Here is a 17,771-nt window from a genome sequence, read left to right as displayed (position 1 = left end):
TTTTTTTCCTTTTCTTTTCTGGAGAAAGAAGAATCTAGGGTTAAATCTAACAAGACGTTGACAGATCTAATCAGATTAAGACCAAATTCAGCAAAATCTTAGCCAGATTCGGCCAAATCTTCTGCCTTTATCACACACGTGATGAACCTGACATTTGCTCTGGTGGAGGACCCACCTTTACTTTGACATGTACCATTGGATTCATTGTATATTGGTGATTTGTTCTGTCTATTGGCTGGCCAACTGTACCGTAACAACGACCTAGACATTAGCTTCAATAATGCAAGGGGAACACCTTCCTCCACAGCCCACGGTTTTTTCTTTGCAGTGGGCCAATTACTACCATGATGGTTCTTGTTATTTTCCTATGCATGATAACGATTCTTCGAAGAAAATATAAAGGAAAACTAATAATGTTAACACTTCCACTTTAAAACTTGATTCTTCTTCACAGCACCATTACCTTCACTGACATCAGAGCACTTCAAGCCCATCCTCTAGCTTTCGTCTCGATCTTCTAATTTCCTTTTCCACGTTACAAAGAAATGGCCGAAGGAATGCTCCTTGCCGTTGCAGAAAAAATCATTGAAGATTTGGGCTCTTGGGCTTTCAAAGAGGTCGCATCGCTTTGGGAAGTCGAAGCTGAACTTGAAAACATCAAGAACTCTGTTTCCACTATTCAAGCTGTACTTCAGGATGCAGCAGATCAGCAGAGTCATAACCATCAAGTTAAGGACTGGCTCGATAAGCTCAAGGACGCCGTTTATGAAGCAGATGACTTGTTGGGTGAGTTCTACACTAAAGCTTTACGAAGAAGAGCGATGAGTGGGAATATTACAAAAGAGGTACGCGATTTCTTTTCAACTTCAAACCCACTTGTTTTTCGTCGAAAGATGAGTCGTAAAATAATTGCAATGAAGCAGAAACTAAATGCAATAGCGGAAGATAGGAAAAAATTTCACTTGAAAGAATACCATGTTGGGCCACCCGTGAGTATGGAAAGGGAAGAGACTCACTCATTTGTAGCTGATGAAAAAGTTATTGGGAGAGAGGATGATAAAGAGGCCGTCATAAAACTGTTGTTGGAGCCTAATAATGAAGAGAATGTTTCAATTATTTCTATATTGGGGATTGGTGGGTTAGGAAAAACCACACTTGCTCAATTTGTATACAATGACAAGAGCATCAAAGAACATTTTGAACTAAAAATGTGGATATGTATATCTGATGTCTTTGACGTGAAAATGATTATTCGAAAAATAATATCTGCTACAGGTGAGAAACTTGAAGACCATAGCATGGATAAATTACAAGATCAACTTCGTAAAATAATTAATCAAAAGAAGTACTTACTTGTCTTGGATGATGTGTGGAATGAGGATCCTCACAAATGGGAACGCTTGAAAAATCTTTTAGTGGGTGGTGCTAAGGGAAGTAAAATTGTAACAACTACGCGTGGGAGATTGGTAGCAGAGATTGCACACTCAGTTTCAATACACACTCTTAAAGGTCTCTCTGAGGAACAATCTTGGTTGTTATTCAAGCAAATAGCATTTAGAGAAAGGCAAGGGCAAGAGACCAATAATCGTAGACTAGAAGAAATTGGAAGGGAAATTGTGCACAAATGTCAAGGGGTACCCCTTGCCATAAAGTCTATAGGAAATGTATTGCTCTTGGAGAGAACAGAGTATAAATGGTCATATGTCAAGAAAAATATACTAGAAAGTGCATCTCAACAAAAAAATGACATATTTCCAATTTTAAAGTTGAGTTATGATTATCTTCCATCACATTTGAAAAATTGTTTTGCCTTTTGTTCCTTGTTTCCTAAAGATTATGAGATCGATAAGGTGACACTCATACAACTATGGATAGCGCAAGGTTTTATCCGACCATCAAACAAAAACCAAGAATTAGAAGATGTTGCAGATGAGTATTTCAAGGATTTGCTTTGGAGGTCCTTCTTTGAAGAAGTGACAAATGCATGGGGAGGAGAATTAAAATACAAGATGCATGATTTAATTCATGATCTTGCACAATTAGTTGCAGGGGCAGAGTGCAAAATAATTACTTTGGATGGAAACAATTTTGATGAAAAAACTCGTCATGTGTCACTTCCATTTTATACGAACTCATCTTTTACTGAAACTTCTTGGCTAGTTAGAGCAGAGAAGTTACGTACATATCTTCTAAGAATGGAAACTAATGGGTGGGCATCGGTCCAGGACCGAGACAAATCAGAGTTTTTGAATAAACTTATTTTGAGTTGCAGAAGATTGCGTGCATTGGGTTTATGTGGAGTGCATATTAAGAGAGTGCCAGATTCTATTGAAAAGTTAATACATCTTACTTACCTTGATTTTTCTGGAAATAGTGGTATTGAAACTCTCCCTAATGCTATTTCTAGACTTTGGAAATTGCAAACACTAAAAGTCAATGATTGTTGGAATCTTAAAGAATTACCTAGAGACGTTAGATTTTTGGTTGGCCTCAGGCATCTTGAGAATAGCGATTGTGAGCATTTGAGTCATATGCCTGATGGATTAGGGCAAATGACATGCCTTCAAACGTTATCATTATTTGTTGTGAGAGACAACCAAGCTTCTACCTCTGGGCCCATTGGTAGTGGGTTAGACGAATTGAATTCGCTAAACTCCCTGAGAGGAAAACTACAAATCTCAAATTTGAGATGCTTGGAAGATGTTTATTCAGAACCCATTGCTGCCAATTTAAGGGCAAAACAATATCTTGAACGGTTGACATTATTATGGCATGCAAATGATCTTGATTTTTGTTCTGACGATGACAACGATAGTGATGAGAAGTTATTAGAAGGCCTCCAACCACACCAAAACCTTAAATTTTTGTCTGTGAGAGGGTATGGGGGTGTGAGATTTTCAAGTTGGCTTTCTTTGCTCACAAATCTGGTTGATTTATCTATAACTAATTGTAAGAGATGTCAACAACTTCCACGATTGTCTCAACTCCACTCCCTGGAACGTCTATCGCTTACAAATATGAAAGTTTTGGAGTACATATCAGATGGTGATATAAATGAGGAGGTTCCTACTACATCCTTCTTCCCATCGCTAAAGACAATTCATATTACCGACTGCCCTAGTCTGAAGGGATGGTGGAGGAGCACATCAACAACAGATCACCAACAACATCCGCATCACCAGTCACTGCCTTCATTCCATCATCTTTCTGTTTTAGATATTCAGTTTTGCCCTAATCTAACTTCCTTGCCTCCATTTCCGTATCTTGAAGAAAGTCTATTTTTGTATGAAGTCAGTTTGAAAGCTTTACAACCGACAATAGCGATGACTTCTTCGCTTCCTTCTTCCTCCTCTTTCCTGTCCTCTCCTTTCTCCAAATTAAAGTCTATGACTTTATATGATATAAAGGATGCAAAGGATCTACCAGATGATTGGATGTCAAACCTGAGTTCTCTCAAGCAACTACATATACAAGGAGGCCCTAAGCTGAAATCTCTATCTCTAGCCGTGCCCCATCTCACCTCACTCGAGGACTTGGAGATATTTGATTGTGAGCTGTTTGATTCGATTAGTGACATGAGTGATGATGGCATCGAATGGCAGCATCTTAAATGCCTCAGTTCTCTGCTTTACGTAAGGGTTCCGAATTTGAAGTCTATTCCTTCCGGGCTTCAACATGTTACTGCTCTGCGAAGGCTTCTGATTTCTGATTGTCCCAATTTGACGATTTTCCCAGAGCTCACCTCAGTTGTATACCTTGAAATTTCACACAGCCCCGACCTAACATCAATTCCCGGTGGAATTAGTAATCTCACGTCCCTTGAAGAACTTCGCATTTCCCATTGTCCAAATCTCAAATCACTTCCTGATGAGATGGTTTCTCTCAAGTCTTTACAAAATCTATCAATTGACGGATGTCCTGACTTAGCGAAAAGATGTGAAAAGGAAATTGGGGAAGACTGGTTCAAAATCGCTCACGTCCCTGTTTTGAAAATTCGGAATTGGTGATTTTATATGCTGAAAAAATGTGAACCAGTCCATTTTTCAGTCAATTCCTCTTGGGCTACCTCAAGAACACTAGCCCTCTCAGCTTCGACCATGCCACTTGCAACATAACTTCTGGTATGTCTTCTGCAATAGCTGAGCTTGGTAGCTCTTCACTTTTTACTTTTTTTTTTTCATTTCTTAATAATCTTATATAATTTATGTATGGTTGCTGAGAAAACATAGTAAATTTTTGGGAATTCTATTCTTTATATTTTGTTGATTTCCAAAAAATAAAGAAATTTTTAATTATCTTTTTTTTTTTTTTTTGTGGATTTCCAAAATATTAGAACAATAAATATACTCAACCATGGTATATAATTGTATTGGGTTCACTTTAGTGAAACTTTTGGTTTTTCATGTTTTCTAACAATGAAAAATCCAAGATTGTTTTGAAAGAAACCAAACTGTTGGACATTGTTTAAAAGTTTTGCTTTTGGTTATTTTTTCAACAAGAAAGATTTGGCCAACCCCAATATCATCCATGAACAACTGCTCTTAACAGTTGTTCGCTCTCTTCTTCTTTTTTTCTTCATTTTTCTTTTTTGGAATGCAACTCTCTTTCTTAGTTTATTGGGTTTTAATTTAAGCCTTTTGCAAAAACTGATTTGTTATTTTGATTCATACAATGAGGATTCCATTGTTATATAATGGCCATACTAAGAGTTTTGTTAAGAAAGGTTAAAGTGTGATTCTCTGTTTTGTTGTGAAGAAATTTTGCCTCAAAATTAAAGCTCTATTAGATTCGCATTGCATTTCTAGGATGCCAATAGTGATGCACTGAAACAGAATTAATGTTTTTTATTTTTCATTGTTATTGAAATATTGTTATCCTTTCTGTCATTGCATAATCCTACTCCTTTGTAATCTGTTTACATGAATGGCCTTAAAATAAATATGCCTTTTGTTTATCAACAAATTTAATGGGATTAATCATCGATGAGTGTGGATCATCTAAGGAGTTTGAAGATTTTTGTGGAAAATATGGCAAAGGATCTATTCCTTGGATACTTTGAGGATTTCGGAAACTGATCTAGGTCAGGTACTTGGTTAGAGTCACCAGTTATCAAAGGTTATTGAGTAATTTGAAGTAGTGTTCCAATGGGATCTCTGATTTTTGGCATTTAACACTATGGCGATATTGAGTTAATCAATTTTCTTCCAAATAAAAGAAAAAAAGCTTAATAAATATCACAAAGTCACTAATGGGGAAGAGGGGATGGTCCACCTAAAAAAGTTCATGTCCTATAGCTGATAGGGCCTGAACTTGGTTCATCTTCTATGTTTCTAGATAAATGTAGATTAATTATGAATCCTAATCTTTTGTAGTGATTCAAATGCTACGTTCTTAACCCTTTTTCTTTGTTCTCTTTGTGTTTTTTGATGATCTCCCAGTTTATTTGATCTTAGATGGAAAACAAATTAGAAGCATGAAACAAAACTAGGGATAAATATCTGAGCCTATAGAGAACCTGTTGGGCAAGTGCAGCAAGTGAACAGCTCGGCTAATTATCTTGTTTTTGTGTTCCTTTTTCCTTCAAGGGGAAAAAAGGGGGGTGTGGGAGACGCGTAAATCCTTCACTTGTTTCTTTGTTCTAAGCATCTGTATCTTGGTATAAATGATAAGACTGCACTTTTAGGTTTGCAGTGTTGATTTTAAATAAACAAATTGAAATTTGGCACTTGGAGATGTTGGAATAGATTTATGGTGAATAATCATTATTCATTAGGATGATCTAGTCCAACCCAACAATAAATCCTTAGTCCTAAAATTTTTGGGGTCGGCTATGTTATATTGGATTAATATTAAATGCATTTCAGAAATATGATCTGCTCCCAAACTTATCAGCAAAAAACATCACTACTTGGTGTTAACTCCCCTGTTTCTTTATATTCATGCATCTCCTTTCTAAGTTCCCTGTGATTGTTAGATACTACTCTCTCCCTTTTCATTCCTCATTTTCGGTTTAGGTATGGTGATTTTCTCAGTTATAGGAGTCTGTATGCCAGAGCTTTGAATACTTAAACAGACAACATTTCAGTAGTTTATATATCTTCCAACCATGCTGGTAAAAACAAATATGCAGCAACTAGCAAAAAGTTAATTGATAAGTATCTCATTCTCATCTTTATTATATCTTACCACATAGATTAGGCTAAAAGGTTCACTTGTTGGAAATTTAATTGTAAGATGGTAAAAACACTTATTTTCCTCTCTTTTCCTTTTTTTTTTTTTTTTAAAATTTTTAATTTATTAGTTGAATTTAATTTTGATAGGCTGGAATGGATGAAGATAATGGTTTGGTGGTAGCAATCCGATTACTACATAGTTGTAGATATGGCTTAATATCTCATTCCTTGTGAAGCATTAGTTTATGTTCATGTCAAAATATTGGAAATGTTTACTCTTTCCTATGTACACAAGCAGGACTCAGAAAGCATCCCTTTGAAATGGGAGGTAGAGTGGAGATAGGATTCAAACTTAAGAACACATATTTTGATGCCATGATAAACTACCAATTGTCTTAAAAGCTTAAATTGATAGGAAAATTTTTCTATGTTAACCATTATTGTAACAATTATAATGTAGAGTTTGTCCTGACTAAACCAGGTAACTCAACTTTTACAAGTTAAATGACAAAAGCCACCAATATTTTCTCTTAAAGCTATGAAGTTGCTGCATCAACACTCAACAATCAGTGCAGGGCTTGTGTTTTTGTGTAGTAGAGTGGAAAAAAAAGGTAAGATTAGATATTGATTAAAGTATTATGTCTACTTTTGGCTTTTTTTAGGACGAACGCTTTGACATAAGGGAAATTGTTGTTGCACACCATGGAGTGCACACTCCATACACACAACACTTTGGAAATCATGTGTTCAAAACACAATTTCTCACTTAAATTGTGAAATCATGTTTTGAATCCACGATTTCAGTTGACGTGACACGCGCACACCATATACACCGGTGTGTAATTAACAACGCTCGACATAACATGCAACTTGTCATTACTACTTTTACAATCCGGGATGATACTAACTTTTAGGTCACGCATTGGAACAGATGATGCCAACAGGTTCTTTGACTTCTGTATTACTGACCCACTGGAGTTTTCCTTGGCTATTAATGGTCTTGCAATTCCCTGACTTAGAATTAATGTGAATTACCAAAGAAAGAAAGTGTAGCACTAAGACGGAGGAAACTTCTGAAGTTAGTTTGGATGCACTAGCAACAAAGGGAAATCAAATTACAAAATGATGTATGCAATCTTTTTCCGACTGGGAATGTCACCAACAGCAATCCTCTACTGTTGATTTTTGTCATTTCATGATGAACTGAACTGCATTCCAGTATTGCAATTCCATGTTTCAAGGTCCCGTAAGGTAGATCATGAATATTTCACAGGTTGCTTTTGGTATTTTTGGGTAAATTCACTAGGATTATGTCTTGGTACTTGAATTAATGATAAGGAAGATTTGGCCAGTGAGCTCTAACTCAACAGGCACCTCTTCCCCTTATAAGTGCTAGGTGGAGGGATGGGTCTTGGGTTCAAGACCCATCAGGTGGGTGTGTAACTTACTAGTGAAAAATATGAGGAAGAAAATTTGGAAGCTCAATACATAGATGCCAATTTTTGTGATTCAATTTCCATTGCAAGGGATTTTTTTTTGGATATACTTATTAGAATTTGACATTTTTTTTAAATGCAATTCATAGCCACTTCTCCTGGCTGCATGTGAAAAATTTTCTATTCTGTGGTACTGTGTTCTGTCCACTTACCTTTTACCATTTAGCTGCACCTATTGAACCAATTCCCTACCTGCCTTTGACATTCCAATGTCTCCATATGATTAAAAGTCTCTAAACTATTTTTGCATTGTCTTTATAGTGGGTATATATATCTATTTTTATGCAAAATTTGTGTTTCTTTGCATTATTGAAATGAAAATAGCATATAAAAATTTCCCAATAACTTTCATTTTATTCATCCTTTAGAGTTTGGTCATCTTATGACACTTTTTTTTCCAGAAGAAGGCACAGTTTAGGGCACTGCTTGAATGAATTCAGTCTTTTGCCTTGCCAATGACCATCTGTTGTGGCTTCCAGAATTCCAGATCTTGTTGATAATTAATGATATATAATTGTTAGATAATAGTCTTTATAAAGAGTATAGCTACTATCATCATCATTTGAATGTGCCATGGATGCTTGACCTAACTGATAACTAGTGTGTGTGTGTGTGTGTGTGTGTGTTTTAGTATAATGTGAATCCAAAAATATCCTCAGTTCTCATATGCCACCACATCAAAGAATACTAAAATTTTTGTAAGGACAATGTTGTGATACTTTACTAGCTATTCTCAACTTTGTGACATGGTCTTCTCTTGAATCATGGCATGTTTTTGTTTTCCAACCCTTGGAAGACATTCACATTCATTCTTCCTTTTGTTTCGAGTAGGATGATTTTATCAGAAATTTGATTCTATATACTAGGAAGCAAGAGCCAGTTAGCCACAGGAGCATTGAATACTAGGTGGACATGTTTGAGAGTGTGTTTCTTCTTGCTACACTAGTAATAAAAATATTTAGAGACTAGCAAAAAGCCGTATCTCATTTCTTCTTACTTCATGTGTTTTGAAATTGTTTTTGCCAGTTGGTAGAAATATTACTGCTTTGGTGTTTCCTCTCTTCTTTTCTAATTTATTTCGCAAACTTATGTTTGATAGGATGGAATGGATGAAGATTGTAACTTGGTGTTAGCAATTAGAGAGCTGCCTAGTTTCAGTGTTGCTTAATTTATGAAGACTGATCGTTTGACTTTTCAATGACTCCTTGTGAAGCATCAGCTTTATGTTCATGTAAAAATATTACTGATGATTTTTACGAATGCTATTTATATGCTTTTCAAATTGTCACTATTTTGTACATATCAGTACTCAAAAAGACAAAAACCATCCTTTAGAAATTACATAACAAAAGAACTATCAAGGGATATATTTTAGTGGGTCAAAAATTGTCAATTACAACAGGATTGGATGTTCCAGTGCTTGTAGCCTTTTCTTCTTCATAAGTCTAGAAATGGATCTGCTTAAGTTGGTGAGAACGTCCTCAGTTCATGCACTAACAGTATGAGTGAGTAGTACAACTTACAAAAAAAATTAAGTGATTATTGTTTTCATGATTTACATTAGACTTAGCTGTTGGAGCAGGAAAAAAATAGAATGTTTTCCTAAGAGATAATGGTTTTTTTCTTCAGTAGTTTTTCTTAGTAAGCATTTAATGCCTTCTTTCTCTTAAGCAGCCTCACATTCTTAGGGGAACTTAGCATAACATATAAGTTTTTTTTTTTTCCCCCCTGTTTTTTTGGGTGATTAGTACTTAGCATACCATATAGTTATAATTCCACCCAAGGAAAATTTAATTAAATAAAATCTCTGAAATATTATATGAATCCAACATCTTCTGTTATGAAGCATACAAATTTGCAAGTTGTTAATAAACTTTCTGATTGAATGCTAAAAAACCAATAACTATAGAATGGAGAAAATTATGATATTTTTTTCAAATTATTTATGCTGCAAAGAAAATATTAAATGAATTCATGATACTTATTAGACCTTTTCATCTAAAAATAATTAGTGACTCATATTGGACTGACTAGTTGTTGCTGCAGGGCAAAAAATGTGACTTTCCATATCAGAGGACTCCTAAGACTTCCATGATAAAGGTTCGTTTCTTAGATATGCATTTGAACTTTCACTTTGAAGTAGCCTAACATTCTTGGAGTTAATTAGCATATTATAAAGTTATAATCAAGCGATGGACAACTGACTACATGAAATATTTAAAATAACATATGAATTGAGAATCCTCTGTTCTCAAGGATAGAAATTCATTAGTTGTCAACAATCTTTTAAATTGAGTCCAATGTAACAGTAGCAATTGAATAGAGGAAAAAATGACCGCTTTTATAACAATTTGGGTCCCAAAGAGAGAATTTATTTTCAATGTCCAAATGCTAATTAGACCTGCTGCAATATCTTTGTATTAATTTTACGATTATGTCAACTTTTGCTGTTAGTGGAGCTCGTTTTCTTGGTGACTTTGGATGTGAACACAAATCCCCTGTAGTTTTATTCCATTTAACAACTAACTAACATGAATACTTTTTGATGCAGAAATTTTCTTTTAAGGTGAAGTGAGGCCCATTCTCAATTCCAATGTATGAAATTCCTAGTTTTCTACCTGAACTATTGCATCAATAATTCTTCATTGTAGATAATACGGAATATTACTTTGGTTGCTCTCTCAAAATTCTAGGATTGAGAACATGTTAAATCAATCCATGCACTCACTAACATTAGGGAATGCAAGCTTTGTGTGCAAGTCATGTGCAATTGCTAATGAGACTCAGAATTCGTTTGTTGGCGGAAGGCAGATTCTGGATTCTGTGCTTATTGCTAATGAATATTTGGATAGCAGGTTGAAGAGCAGAATTCCGGGTGTGGTTTGCAAGCTGGATATTGAGAAAGCTTATGATCACGTAAACTGGGAGGCCTTGTTTTATTTGTTGGGCCGGATGGGTTTTGGGGAGAAATGGAGGAGATGGATTATAACTTGCGTTACGTCTGTTCGATTCTCAGTCCTTGTAAATGGTTCCCCTGAGGGTTTTTTTGGTAGCTCTCGTGGGTTGAGACAAGGGGATCCGCTATCTCCATTGTTATTTCTTTTGATAATGGAGGTTTTAAGTAGGCTGCTGCAGAAGACAGAGGAGTGTAATCTTATTCGGGGTTTCCAGGTGGGAGCTGTGAATTCTGCTGGGGTGAGTATTTCCCATCTGTTATTTGCGGATGACACCATCATATTTTGTGAGGCCTCTATGGAGCAGCTTCTGTCTATTAGGCTGGTGTTGTCTTGTTTTCAGGCGTTCACGGGTTTGAAGGTCAATGTGGGGAAAAGCGAGATTGTCCCCGTGGGGGAGGTGAATAATCTTGATGCTTTGGCTAATGTGCTGCAATGTAGAGTAGGCAAATTGCCTATGAAGTATTTGGGGATGCCATTGGGTTCTTCTTTTAAGTCCCCCTTGATCTGGAATCCTATTTTGGAAAAGATGGAGAAGAGGCTCGCTGGGTGGAAGCGTCTCTATTTATCTAAGGGTGGGAGGCTCATGTTAATTAAGAGTACTCTCTCATGTCTCCCGACTTACTTTATATCTCTCTTTACTATTCCTAAAGCTGTGGCGGCTAGATTGGAATATATTCAGAGGAAGTTCCTTTGGGGGTCTTCGGAGGGGGGATTCAAATATCCTTTGGTGGCCTAGGATAAGGTGTGTATTCCCGTCGAGAAGGGTGGTTTGGGGTTAAGAAAGGTGGTGTCGTTTAATCAGGCTTTATTAGGGAAGTGGTTGTGGAGATATGGCCACGAAGATACCCACTTGTGGCGTCGTGTTATTTCTTCTAAATATGGCGAGGGGCTAGGGGGGTGGAGGACTAGGGCTTGCAGGAGGTCCCATGGGTGCGGCCTTTGGAGAAGCATTAACGAAGGTTGGGAGAACTTTTCTAAGCATCTTTCATTTGTAGTGGGGGAAGGCACTCGTATCCGTTTTTGGCATGACAGGTGGGTTGGTGACGCTACTCTAAAAGTTCTCTATCCTGAGCTTTATGAGTGTTCATCGGTCAAGGATGCCTATATCTCAGAAGTTTTGTGGATTCCAGAAGGGGGTACTGTTAGAGTGTGGAATATAACGTTTTATAGAGCTTTTGAGGATTGAGAGTTGGTGGCTTCGTATTCTCTTCTCCGGCTTATCCAAGCTCGTATCCCTCAGGGTAGTAGGAGAGACATCCTCTATTGGAGGCTTAAAGGGGATGGTATGTTTGATGCTCGGTCTTATTACCTCGCGATCCGGGGTGCTTCAGATTCTTGGCTTCCTTGGAAGGGGGTTTGGAAACCTAAGATCCCTAAGCGGGTGGCGTTCTTTCTGTGGTCTGCTGCTCATAGCCGGATTCTCACCTTGGATAACCTCATGCTTAAGGGTAGGCCTTTGGTTAATAGGTGTTGTATGTGTCGCATGGATGGGGAGTCGGTTAACCACCTTCTCCTGCACTGTCCTGTTACCCACTCTCTATGGTCTTCGATGCTTCAGGCCTTTGGGATTCCTTGGGTTATGTCATGATCAGTGGCGGATTTGATCTCTTGCTGGCATCAGTGGCATGGAAAGGACAAGTCGGACATATGGAATTTGATTCCAGGGTGCTTAATGTGGACTGTGTGGTTGGAGTGGAATCGCCGTTCCTTTGAGGACAAAGAGAAGACCTTGTTTGAGCTAAATCTTTTATGCCAGCGTAGTCTATTAGAGTGGTCTCGGTGTTGGGGGTTTACTTATTGTTCTTCTCTCTCAGTGTTTATGTCCTCTCTTAGCTTTGTTCCCTAGTAGTTTTTCTTATTCTCTTGATTGTTCATCATCATGAACTTCTTGTATGACTTTCTTTATCTCATTTATATAAGCTTTCTGATTACTTATCAAAAAAAAAAAAAAAAATGTTTTTCATTGTTGTTGCTCTTGCTCATATGGTTTTTAAAATTTTTGTTAAGAACATATCATTTGAAGTGTTTATGTTAACTTCAATTCATTTGGTTTAATGTCTCCTGGGTGATTGAAACATTCTATTCTAAATCCCATAATAGCAAAAATGTCTTTACACATGTAACAAGGAAACCTTAAAATCTGCACACATTATATAATTAATGGAACATTTCAGTCCATTTTCTTGTTTCATAATTCATTTTATCTCTTGACCTTACTGAATAGGTTTTTTCAGTTATACACTTATTACGTCAAGATGGCAACATATACAATACGGATTTGTTCAAACAAACAATTTCATTTGTCATTGATCAAGAAACTATAAGGACAGATTATAATGTGGAATTTTGTCCTAACTAAGCCAGGTGACTCACTTTTCACAGGTTACAGGACAAATGAAACCAATATTATCTCTTAAAAATGTGAAGTTGATTAAATAACTGTCTTTTTTTTTTTCCCGATAATAACTGTCTACTTTTGGTTTCATTTAGGATGACTGTTGTGCTATAATATGCACCCTATCTCATGACTACTTTTATTTCCAATAGTCCAAGAATGCAGACATCACATGTTGGAGCAGATGATGCAACCAGTTGCTCTGACTTCATTATTACTAGCTCAGAGGAATTTCATTTGTTATTAGGGTCCTGCAATTCCCTCCCTGCTTTATAAGAACTGTGGATTACCAAAGATACAAAGTGTTACACGGGTTGAATTAGTTCCATTTATATACGTTCAACACCAAACCAAATTTGGTGATTGCTTATTAATAGGATGAGAAGATATCAATGGCAACAAATAAATAGGCTTTGCACCTGTATATATAGCCAGTCATGCTTAGGATACAAAGTGTTTGCTAGTTGTGGTGAGAGAGTGAGCTTTGGGTGTACTTGGGGCTTGGGTTTTGTGAGTGTTTTTGTGTCACTTTTGTAATCTTCTTATTTTTTTAGTGAAACTTTCTTTGGCGCTGCCCGTGGATGTAGGCCTAAGGCTGAACCACGTAAATCTGTGTGTTCTCTTTGTGATTGTTTCTCCTATTTTTCTACTTTTATTTCAAACAAACCCACTTTTTCTTTTGCTTCACTCATAACCAAAAAAAATAAAAATAAATCAAGGCTTCTGCTATCTCAACATAAAGTATAATACTAAGACAGGAATGGAACTTCAAAATTTAGTTTGGAATCTATGCACTAGAGATAAATGGAATTTAAGATGACAATGATTTATGGTAGGGGTGTCAATGTTTGACGCAAGTTGTGAACACGACACGGGTTTTTTTGGGTTAGGGTTGGGCCTTAATGAGTTTGGGTCATAAACGGGTCGACCCGAAAGTGACACGATAAGAAACGTGTCATAAGCGGGTCAACCCGTGTAACCCGCAATAGACACGTTTGACACGTTAATTTATTTGTGTCAACCTGAAATGATCCATTTAACACAACCCGTTTAACTCGTATAACAAATAAATATTCATTTTATTTTAGATTTGTCAAATACCTTTTATATCCAACATATATTTTAAATTTAAAAAGAAAAGTAATTACAAAAATTAACAAGAGATATAATTGAAAATTGAAACTTTACAAACCCTAGATCTCTAAACCCTACAAACCCTAAATCTCTAAACCTTCTTATAAATATTTTTTTTTTCAGTTATACTACTCTTCTCATGCCTAATTCTCAAACTCAAAGTGTCAACTCTCAAACCGGTTATTGCTCTCTCTTTCTCTCTCTGAAGTGTACGTACTTCTTTTGGAGTGTAAAGAACTTATTTCTAGATGAATGTTATATTTTTGTTGAGTTATATTATTTTGAATGTGGGTGGAAGACTTGAAGTGTATGCACTACTTTTGGGATGTAAAAAAAATTATTTCTAGATGGATATTATATTTAATATTATGCAAGTTGAAATGAGTTGTATTACATTCGTGTCAACCTAACACGACTCGTTTAGTCTGATTATAAAGAGTTATTCTCAGAAGCAGATGCCATAGGTTAAAACTTTCTTAAAAAGAAAGAAAAATCTTACAATGTTTGAATTTATAAAATTTGGTCCAGATAACGTTAATGACGGTGTAATATCTTAAAGGATCCCACTTACTACAAGTCGTGTTTCCTATAGTGTACCCCTTGGAGCCAATTACATATTGAATCTTAGCATTAGTTTTCTATTTGAGTTTCACTATGCACAGAAAAATTAGGATGAGAAGCTGAATGAATTAGTGTTTGTAGGAAAATACCATGACAATGAGTTGGGGGTTAAAGTAGCCCTTCAACTGCAGTTCAAAAAGAAAGGAGGCCTAAGGCCTGACATTCACGTAGTGTTTAGTATGCTTTTGATGCAAGTTGGAGGAATAAAACATATAGATTCCTTCTAGTGGCTATAACTTTCATGCTTTCTCTTTTGGTTTGGTTATTTGAATATGGCTATAAAACACAAAAGCCTAGTGATCTTGCTTTTGTTTTTGGAGAAAGAATTATAAAATATAAAAACTCTATGAGTAAATTCTTGATGATTTAAGATTGCTTTTTCTTTGCATGATTATACAAAGAAAATAAGGAAAAGTAATAATGGTAACTTAGGAGACTGAGAAGCCTGCCACACAAAACAAAAAAGTTTGTGGGGGTGGAGCATATATAATTTACCAAGTTTTACATAAACATACCTTTCTATCACAATTTTCTCAAATTACATTACTTCATTCATCTTAATTGCAAAATTGAATATGAATCCATGTTTTATCTCTGTTCTTTTATTTTTTTCTAAGCCAAGTTTCCCATTTGCAATTTAAGTGACAAGGAAAAAGAAGATATGCTGCATTCTAACAATTCCAACATAGGAAGCATACAATGAAATGGGTTGTCTTTGATGATTTTGAAAGCAGTCTGATGCATTTCTTTCTTTTTAATTTTTTTTAATTTAAAAAACACTAATTATTTGCACTAAAGAACCAATGTGATGTTAGAAATTTAAGATTTAAGGTGACGGATAAGTACCATTTAGCTTATAAAAAGGTTTAATTTCTTCAGCATCCCTCTTCACAAACATTTTTTTTTATAAGTTGCTTCCAGTTCAACATTTGCAGCTATGCCATCTTATTGACAACTTCAGATTTCTAGCCAAGAAAATAGGTAAAAACACATTTGAAAAGGATTCCTGACCATCCAGTGGTATTTATGACATTGTACATTACACTATCCTAATTATCAAACAACCCAATAGCTTCATATTATGGTAAAAAAAAAATGTAAGAGCTAAAGAGAAGCAAATATTCAGCATAAATGCAATTATAAAAAACAAAGACATTAACCTTCAAATGAGTAACAGTTACACACATAGATACGAATAAAATTCATTGAAAGATACTCAGATAAATTCAAATAAAATCATCACCATCAGCTTTTCATTTTTATTGAGATATTGTGAAGTATGATTTTAGATGACTGCTATCAGCCTTCCAATCCAAAATTAAGAGTAGTGGGTTTGTAGTCAATCACCATGCACTTCTCCACATGAGGCAGGAGCGCCTTTGCGTATTCAACATGAGCAGGATAAGCAATATACTCTGCAACACCCTCCATACTCTCAAAGGGGGATTCTAAGACATGAGTGAAACCTTGATTTTTGTTCCCAGCACTCACATCCTTGCCCCTGTTAATCACATAACATGACCAAAAATCATTTACCTAAATGAAGTCTCTTAAACCAGTGTTTCAGTCACCGAAGTCCACTAAGAAAAATTTCTTGGTGCTGAAGACTTTTCAGCATCATTTCACCAACAGAATGAATCAGCTTTTGGCTACAAATACTCAAAAACATATTATTCCCGTGATAAGCTAAAAAGCCATTTTAGAATTTGAAAGATGTGCACAAAAATTTCTGAGTCTTTCTTGTTTTTTAATTGGGGTATACAACAACAATATGAGAAGTCATTGGAACTCTTTCAGGAGATTCTTTATACTGTAGCATTCTTACAGTATTTTCCTTCCTTTCGAATGAAAATGCCAGTCTGATTCTTGCTTAAAAAGCATAAAGACTTTCAAAATGATTGGAAACAAATTCTCAATCCTAGAAATGACCAATACTAAGCACTAATTAGGACGTGCAAAGAAAGCTTTCACCTAAATGACCATTTACCTTTAGCAACAGATATGGAAAATGACTTGAATAGACTGGTAAAGGAGAGAGATTTAAAATAAAAAATAATCTGTAGTTTAAGATGTGTGTATACTAGATCATTTGACAAGGTAGTATATCAAATTTGGCTTCACTCTAAAACTGTTCTCTTTCTTCTGCTTTTTTTTTTTTTTTAACCCGAGTAAAAATGCTTCTGAACTAATTTAGATAGCGAATTTAAATCATGTATTGATAAAATGGAGGATTAAATATTTGAACATTGTTCCCCTAGGCTTTAATGTGGAAAATTTGGACAAAGAGGAATTCTAGGAACCTTGATGGGTTGTGCATCCTTGGCTTGAAATTATGTTCTCGTTTTTGAAATCTTTTTATGACTGGATGAAAATTTTAGGCAATTTGCAGTCTATGTTTTTCTTTGGTTTTTCTAGATCTTCTAAATTTGAGAATATAATTCTTTTGAGTAACTTCAATACACCCCATAAGTGTATGAGTTGTATATCTTTTGTATGTAAAAAAAAAAATTGGGAATATTTTTTAATAAGAAAAAAATTTTGAGGATTAAATTGAAACATTGTCAACTTCAAATATTCGGCATGAAACATTAATTCAATTGAAAAAAATCTTTAGTTTAGTTTCTACTTATTGCATTTTACCATTTAGCAACATAGCCAAACTTCGTTTTTGAATATTATAAATTGTGGTAAAAAGGTGTGGTCAGAATGAGAGAAGTCTGGTCAATTGGATTGGGCCTAAGGCCTTAATTTCATGCCCACAAAAATAAAAGCCTAACAATTGTTTACTGACACCTTTTATTGCCGTTTGGGCGTAAGAAACTAATGCACTCCAAGAGGTCAATGAGTACGACCCAAGACCAAGTGTTGATCAAAATTCAGACGCTTAAACTATAGATTTTTTGTCCAAACCCTTAAGGGATTTAATATTTGTATACATCATCGAGTAATAATGCTAATTATTGTTGCAAGCGCATTGATTTTTTTTTTTTTTTTT

General features: G+C 35.5%; 2 protein-coding genes across 2 annotated transcripts; both read left to right on the top strand.

Moving 5' to 3' along the window:
- The first annotated feature begins 138 nt into the window (after nt 1-138).
- On the top strand, nt 139-13,570 carry LOC142617321 (putative disease resistance protein RGA1). The gene is made up of 5 exons (XM_075790112.1): nt 139-4,121; nt 6,655-6,784; nt 8,769-8,900; nt 9,716-9,769; nt 13,009-13,570. Exon 1 carries the CDS (start codon nt 546-548, stop codon nt 4,005-4,007), a length of 3,462 nt encoding a protein of 1,153 aa, XP_075646227.1. The 5' UTR covers nt 139-545; the 3' UTR covers nt 4,008-4,121; nt 6,655-6,784; nt 8,769-8,900; nt 9,716-9,769; nt 13,009-13,570.
- LOC142616966 (uncharacterized) lies at nt 10,388-12,339 on the top strand. Its single transcript, XM_075789692.1, has 4 exons — nt 10,388-11,105; nt 11,622-11,767; nt 11,867-12,098; nt 12,185-12,339. Exons 1-4 carry the CDS (start codon nt 10,388-10,390, stop codon nt 12,337-12,339), a joined length of 1,251 nt encoding a protein of 416 aa, XP_075645807.1.
- Nucleotides 13,571-17,771: the final 4,201 nt, after the last annotated feature.

The sequence above is a fragment of the Castanea sativa genome, chromosome 11 (assembly GCF_040712315.1).
Source record: "Castanea sativa cultivar Marrone di Chiusa Pesio chromosome 11, ASM4071231v1".
Taxonomy (NCBI): domain Eukaryota; kingdom Viridiplantae; phylum Streptophyta; class Magnoliopsida; order Fagales; family Fagaceae; genus Castanea; species Castanea sativa.
This window is presented reverse-complemented; position numbering and strand designations above follow the sequence as displayed.

What these genes read in the sequence shown, in the direction of transcription:
- LOC142616966 (XM_075789692.1), top strand. Translation starts at nt 10,388, where the DNA reads ATGCACTCACTAACATTAGGGAATGCAAGCTTTGTGTGCAAGTCATGT. An exon ending in GTATTTGGGGATGCCATTGG is followed by an intron (nt 11,106 to 11,621) that starts GTTCTTCTTTTA and finishes TTTCATTTGTAG; the next exon opens with TGGGGGAAGGCACTCGTATC. An exon ending in GCCTTTGGTTAATAGGTGTT is followed by an intron (nt 12,099 to 12,184) that starts GTATGTGTCGCA and finishes TCGATGCTTCAG; the next exon opens with GCCTTTGGGATTCCTTGGGT.
- LOC142617321 (XM_075790112.1), top strand. Translation starts at nt 546, where the DNA reads ATGGCCGAAGGAATGCTCCTTGCCGTTGCAGAAAAAATCATTGAAGAT.